Source organism: Babylonia areolata, chromosome 3 (genome assembly GCF_041734735.1).
Source record: "Babylonia areolata isolate BAREFJ2019XMU chromosome 3, ASM4173473v1, whole genome shotgun sequence".
Taxonomy (NCBI): Eukaryota; Metazoa; Mollusca; class Gastropoda; order Neogastropoda; family Buccinidae; genus Babylonia; species Babylonia areolata.
Window position 1 is genome coordinate 13,510,640 of NC_134878.1, and position 7,500 is coordinate 13,518,139.

Consider the following 7,500-nt stretch of genomic DNA (forward strand, 5'->3'; position numbering starts at 1 on the left):
GTGGTGATGGTGATAAAGAAGGGGCATGACGACGGATGGAAGCTGCACTGAGATGATAAGACGACGACGACGACGATGACGACGACGACGACGACAGGTGTGACAAGAAAAGAGGGTGACTGACGGTCCGTCCTCTCCACAGACCCTCGTCAGCCAGAACGCCGGCCACCACTTCAGCAGCCAGCTCTACGATGACGTCAACGAGCACGTGCGCGTCATCGTCGAGCAGCGCATGCGCGCGGATGACGTCACCTATGACGTGGCGCTGCGGACCACCAAGCATGACGTCATCGCGGAGAGGACGAGCGTTGGGTTCTTCCGGAAGCTGGTGGACATCGTGGGCAACAGGGTGCTGCCTGCCCTCAAGAATCTGCTTGGGGAAGCGGTGGCGTTCGGAACCCTGGCTGTGGCGACCTACTGCAGTCTGATGTGATGTGGGGTGGTGCTCCATACATGTATACGTTATGTGACAGACTAATGTCCTTGTTGCTTTGTTGTTGTTGTTGTTGTTGTTGTCTTTACTGCAGTCTGATGTGATGTGGGGTGGTGCCCGGAGATGAAGATATACATGTATAGGATATGTGACAGAATAATGTCCTTGTTGCTTTGCTGTTGTTGTTGTTGTTGTTGTTGTTGTCTGTACTGCAGTCTGATATGATGTGGGTTGGTGCTCGGAGATGGAAATGTACATGTATAGGATATGTGACAGAATAATGTCCTTGTTGCTTTTGTTGTTGTTGATGTTGCTGCTGCTGCTGCTGCTGTTTTTATTGTTGTTGTTGTTGTCTGTACTGCAGTCTGAAGTGATGTGGGGCGGTGCTCGGAGATGAAGATATACATGTATAGGATATGTGACAGAATAATGTCCTTGTTGCTTTTGTTGTCTGCACTGCAGTCTCATGTGATATGATGGCGCAGAGATGGAGATATCCATGTATATGATATGTGCCAGAATGATGCTCTTGTTGCTTTTGTGTGTGTGTGTGTGTGTGTGTGTGTGTGTGTGTGTGTGTTTGTGTGGTGTTTCGTGTTTGTCTTTTCGTGTCGTCCTTCAATCATCGATATGTGTGACGGGACATTAAACAAAATTCCTCCTTTTCGTGTCGTGTACTGCAGTCTGATGTGATGATGGGGCGGAGATGGAGATATATTTGTGTGTGTGTGTGTGTTGTGTGTGTGTGTGTGTGTGTGTGTGTGTGTGATATGAAATTACGTACGTATGTATGTATATTTACATTTTCATATATTTATATAAAATATGTGAGAGTGTTTCTCCTGTTGCTTTTTTGTTTGTCGATGTGTGTGTGTGTGTGTGTGTGTGTGTGTGTGTGTGTGTGTGTGTGTGGTCGTGATTGTGGTTGTGTTATTTTGTGGTTGTTGTGTTGCGTCGGTTTTTTGTTTGTTTCTTTGTTTGTTTGTTGTGTTTTGACTGTTGTGTTGTGTTTTATCGAGTCGCGTCATGTTGTGTTGTTTTTTCCCTTTGTATTTGTGTTGTTGTTCTGTTGGTGTTGTTGATGTGTTCTGTTGTTGTCGATGTTGTTGTCCTCCTCCTCCTCCTCCACAACCACTACCTCTTTCTACTCCTTCGTCCTTTTCTCCTTCTCCACAGCCGATACCACCACACAACCTCCACCACTACCGCTACCACTGTTACCACCACTATCACCTTCTCCTTCTTCATCATATTGTTTTTGTTGTTGTTGTTGTTGTCCCTCTTCTTCCTCTTCTTCTACTTTGCTATATTTGCCATCGTCTTATTCTTCCAATAAAAAATGAGAAAACCAGTGTCAATCAGTTGATCGTTTCGTGTGTGATATCATGTTATGGAAGTGAGGGAGACACACACAGCACACACACACACACACACACACACACACACACACACACACACGTACACATGGTGATGAATGAGGGAAAAAATCACAAAGAGCGATAAGTGTACAGCCGAGCGAATGTCACGGATACTACTACTACTACTACTACTACTACTACTACTAAATATGGTGTGTGTCCATCGAGATCGATGATGACCATCGTTGTCATCCAGCTGGGGGATGGGGGGAGGGTGGTGGTGGGGTGGGGGGGAGGATGCTCATGAATCTATCTGTGAATGCGCAGATGGCTGAATAGTCCAATCTGCGCACGAAATGTTCGCTGACAGTTGGGGCAGACAAAGACAGGCATACCATTGTCAGGGAGCTTGTTTGCCCGTGACTTTCTGGCCTGCCTCTTCTGAACAGCTGCAGCAGTCCTGTTGGCCTCGCACAACTTGGCGCCTTTGTGCACAGCAGCACGCCATTTGTCACGGTCCACTGCAGATTCCTCCCAGGAGTCAGGGTTGATATCAAATGCTTTCAGAGAGACTTTCAGAGTATCTCTGAAGCGCTTCTTCTGACCTCCGTGTGATCTCTTCCCTTGTTGCAGCTCGCCATAGAAGAGCCTTTTGGGCAGCCGATGGTCTGGCATGCGCGCCACGTGTCCAGCCCAGCGAAGCTGGGACTGCATCAGGATGGTGAAGATGCTGGGAAGGGTGGCTTTTGCGAGCACCTCTGTGTCTGGGGTCTTGTCTTGCCACTTGATGTTCAGTAGCTTCCTGAGGCATGTTGTGTGGAAGTGGTTCAGCTTCTTGGCATGTCGTTGGTACACTGTCCAAGTTTCGCAGGCGTACAGTAGTGTGGGGAGAACTACTGCTCTGTAGACCTTTAGCTTGGTCTCAAGACTAATGCCTCTTCTGTTCCAGACATTTGCACTGAGTCTACCAAAAGTTGCGCTTGCTCTTGCAATCCTGACGTTCACTTCATCGTCGATGGTCGCATTTCGTGACAGTGTGCTGCCAAGGTATGTGAACCGCTCCACCGCACTGAGTCTCTGACCGTTGACTGTGATGTTGGGCTCAACGTAGGGTTTCCCTGGGGCTGGCTGATGGAGAACTTCAGTTTTCCTCGTGCTGATGGTAAGGCCGAAGTTCCTGCTGGCAGTGGCAAACTTGTCAACGCTGAGTTGCATGTCAGCTTCAGATCCAGCGTTGAGGGCACAATCATCAGCAAACAAAAAGTCTCTGATGATGTCTGTCATGACCTTCGTTTTTGCTTGAAGCCTTCTGAGGTTAAACAACTTGCCATCTGTTCGGTACTTTAGGCCGATTCCAACATCGCCATCTCTGAAGGCATCAGTAAGCATTGCAGAGAACATGAGGCTGAACAGCGTTGGAGCCAGGACGCAGCCTTGCTTGACACCATTTGTGACAGCAAAAGGAGCAGATGTTTCGCCTTTGTCCTGGACTCGAGCCTGCATGCCTTCATGAAATTGGCTGACCAAGGAAATAAATTTCCGAGGGCATCCGTACTTGGCCATGATCTTCCACAGTCCCTCTCTACTCACGGTGTCGAAGGCCTTAGTGAGGTCGACATAGGTGGAGAACAGATCAGCATTTTGCTCCTGACATTTCTCTTGCAGCTGCCTTGCAGCAAACACCATGTCGGTGGTTCCGCGCTCTTTCCGGAATCCACATTGGCTCTCAGGCAAATGACCTTGGTCAAGGTGTGCTGTGAGGCGGTTTAGTAGGATCCTGGCAAGTATCTTGCCTGCGATGGAGAGCAAGGAAATGCCCCGATGGTTATCACAGGCTTGCCGGTTCCCCTTTCGCTTGTACAAGTGAATGATAGATGCATCTTTGAAATCCTGGGGGATCGTCTCTTCTTTCCACATGAGTGAGTACAGCTGATGGAGCTTCTCAGTCAGCACAGTGCCTCCATCCTTGTAGACCTCTGCTGGTATGGAGTCTGAGCCAGGTGCTTTGCCACTGGATAGCAGACGAATTGCTTTCTGGGTCTCAAGAGGTGTTGGCGGATCGTCCAGTGCTTCGTTGATGGGGACTTGTGGGAGACGGTCTATGGCTTCATCATTTATGGAGGAAGGGCGATTTAAGACACTGTTGAAGTGCTCAGCCCAGCGTTCGAGAATTTTCTCCTTCTCGGTGATCAAGGTATTCCCATCTGCACTGAGGAGGGGGGATGATCCTGAGGATGTGGGGCCGTAGACTTCTTTTAAGGCATCATAGAACCTCTTCATATCGTGCCTGTCAGCATATCCCTGGATCTCATCAGCTTTGTCACTCAGCCACTTATCCTGCATCTGACGTAACTTTTGCTGAACAGTCCTGCGGATGGCATCATACACATCCTTTTTTGATGTGGACTTTGGGTTGCTCAGGTAGGCTTGATGCAGACGGCGTTTCTCATCCAGAAGCTGCTTGATTTCATCACAGTTTTCATCAAACCAGTCTTTGTGCTTTCTGGACATGGGTCCCAGGGTCTCTGAAGCTGTACTATAGATCAGCTCACGCAGGGTCCTCCAGTCAGACTCCACATTCTGGTTGTCCAGAGAGGCGGATTCCAGACGATCTTCCAGCAGCTCCACAAAGGACTGTTTGATGGTGATGTTTTTCAGCTTAGCGATGTTGAGCCGTTTTGGAGCCTTCTGGCCTTGGGGGCGTCTCTTGGGCTGGATTCGAATATTCAGCTTCGAGACTACAAGGCGATGGTCTGTCCAACACTCGGCGCCGCACATGGTCTTTGTTACACGTACATCTTGCCTATCCCTTTTCCTGACGATGACATAATCGATGAGATGCCAATGCTTTGAGCGAGGGTGCATCCATGACGTCCTGTTACGGGTAGGGAGGCAGAAAACTGTGTTGGTTATCAGCAGTTCGTGCTCTGCACAGGTCTGAAGCAAAAGCAATCCATTTGGGTTGCAGTGGCCCACACCATGCTTTCCAATCACTCCATCCCAGGAGATGTAGTCAGAGCCAACTCTAGCATTGAAGTCCCCAAGAATGATGAGCTTGTCTGCTTTTGGGATAGCAGCAATGACAGAGTGAAGGTCCTCGTAGAACTTCGCCTTCACTTCATCCGGGTTGGTCATGGTTGGGGCGTAGGCACTGACAATGGTGAGGTGCTTCTGGCCAGATGCCAGTGGGAGTTTCATGGTCATAAGCCTATCGTTGACTCCCTTTGGGATTCCAGCTAGCTTGCTGACAAGTGCTGTTTTTACTGCAAAACCAACGCCAGCCTCACGTCGCTCTTCGCTTCCTCGTCCACTCCAGAAGAAGGTGTAACCAGATCCCCGTTCACAGAGCTCGCCTTCACCTGCAAGCCGAGTCTCACTCAAGGCTGCGATGTCAATGTTGTATCTGGCGAGTTCGGATGCAACTAGTGCCGTTCTCCTTTGGGGTCTGTCCGCGTTATCTCTGTCCAGGAGAGTCCTTATGTTCCAAGCACCAATGGTGAGAGGAACGATCCTTGTTTTTTTCTTTTCTTTCTTGTTGTTTCGACCGCTGATGTAGGGTCCCCGCCAGCCGCGGTATGCTGGCCAGGGTGATATGGAGCAGGCAATTTTTAGGGCACCTTTTCTAGCCCCTTCCTCATGCCAGGGAGGTGAGCAGTGCATTCCTAAAGAGGGCTGCTCAGACGCTCAGACGGCTGCCGAGCTCCATCGCTGCTCCTGTCGACGAAGAACGACCCTATGGCCTGAGCCGCCTGCGTGCAGGTCTGCGACTGCGACTGCCAGTGTACCCACACCTGTCGTTTCGTCGCTCGCCTGTCGCCACAGGACTTGGGGGTGATGAAATGATGAAGGATGAAAGGTCATTTTGGATGACTGATGACTTGCGCGATGAGTTTGTTTAAAGTGAAGAGGAGTTGCGCAACGTCAACCTCACTCTCTCGTCCGGGTCCACCAATTTCCAGTGGCAAGACTAAGTCGAGACGACTGGAGGATGAGCACGGATGCAGTGGATGACCAAGATATCCTTTCGGTGTCTCATCTTGCTCTCTGCACTCCACAGTGCGTTGCTGTAACCGCCTTCCTCTCCGTTGAACCGATAGGTTTCTTCCGCAGATTCTGCCGGATCCAGACTAAGCATGCATGGGTAGACACACCCCGGGGGCCAACTGCGTGTGGCATGCACACAGCACAGTGGAGCTAGATGGCCGTCGGTGGCTCTCCTGAGCCAACGCCCTTTTATGGATCTCCATAAGGGTGTCTAGCCACCCGCCTCACCAGTCCCGGAAGGGAGCGGTGGGAGTGCCGGTTTAGTCGCCGGCAACCCGACCCTGAACAGGTTGTACTGGATTACAGGTTACCAGTAGCAGATCTAATGACCTGACCTGATAAATATAGTATTTATGTGACGCACACTCCCCATGCAAATGCTCTCAAAGTGCCTCACACGAAACAATGCATGCACAGATAACGAGGCGAGAGAAGCAGCCGGCAGTGTTTGTGTAGGAGGGAAATCGGCGCTAATCCCCTGGTCAACCACTGAGCCGAGTTGGAAAGCCACAAAGGAAATGTCGGCGACGCTGTTCTCGTTCTTGTTCTTGTTCTTGTTGCTTATAGTCCAACCGACCGCACAGGGCCATAATTATCAGGACTGTCAGTCCATACACAAATGCTTAACCGCGTCAACACAAAACTGTCACATAAAAAAAAAATAAAAAAAAATAAAAGCCACGATGATACACTCACAAAATGCAATTCATGACACAGTATCCCAACCATCTAACTCCATGGGGCAAATAAGGCAAGGTCATGCCAAGCCAAGGCAAGGCAAGGCAAGGCATGGCAAGGTCATGCCAAAGCGAGGCAAGGCAAGGCGAGGCAAGGTTATGCCAAGGCGAGGCGAGGCAAGGTCATGCTAAGGCGAGGCAAGGCATGGCAAGGCAAGGTTATGCCAAGGCAAGGCAAGGTCATGCCAAGGCGAGGCAAGGCAAGGCAAGGCAAGGTTATGCCAAGGCAAGACAAGGTCATGCCAAGGCAAGGCAAGGCAAAGCAAGGCACGGTCATGCCAAGGCGAGGCAAGGCAAGGCACGTGCTCCTCCGGGAGTATTAAAACAATACACATACATATCTTTTACACACACCGTGTATATAAAAAAAACATGTCAAAAACAAACAGTAAAGCTAACTCTAGCAAACAAGCAAATGCAATTTTCCCCTCAGTAACTGAATGAATAATAACGCAAAAAAAGGCATATGTAAATTAGAACATGCAATTTTTTTCAAAGTAGTTGACTATTTTTTCCCTATGAATAGACGAAGTTCTATCGAAAAGAAATACATGTGGAAGAGACAAGGGGTTTCACTGTTAACAGTGCCACCCCCCCCCTCCACACACACACATACACACACCCCTCCCCCACCCCCTCCAGAAAACAATAAGTAGAATTTTATGGAGTCAGGCGGGTTTTTAGAGTATATAGACAAACATTTTTGTCTGATGTCAAAAAAGAGCCAGAGGAACAAACATCAGCAATGTCGTTTGCCCTTTGACAGCCCCAAAGCAACCGGCAGACCTAGACTGGGCTGTATGAGCGATTCTAGCACTATATTTTGTAGTTTTTAGTTTCAATTTCTCGAGGAGGCGTCACAGAGTTCGGACAAATCCATATACGCTACACCACATGAGGGAATTGGTTAGGTAGGTAACTTTACACT

The 7,500-nt window shown here is 49.3% G+C and overlaps 1 protein-coding gene across 1 annotated transcript in view; it reads left to right on the forward strand.

Annotated features, from left to right (window-relative positions):
• Positions 1-1,776, forward strand: part of LOC143280457 (GTPase IMAP family member 9-like) — a 9,242-nt gene extending 7,466 nt beyond the window's left edge. The window contains exon 7 of the mRNA XM_076585108.1: positions 143-1,776. Coding sequence (XP_076441223.1) covers positions 143-433 — 291 coding nt within the window. The 3' untranslated portion in view covers positions 434-1,776. The remainder of the gene's footprint in view (positions 1-142) is intronic.
• The last annotated feature ends 5,724 nt before the right edge of the window (positions 1,777-7,500 follow it).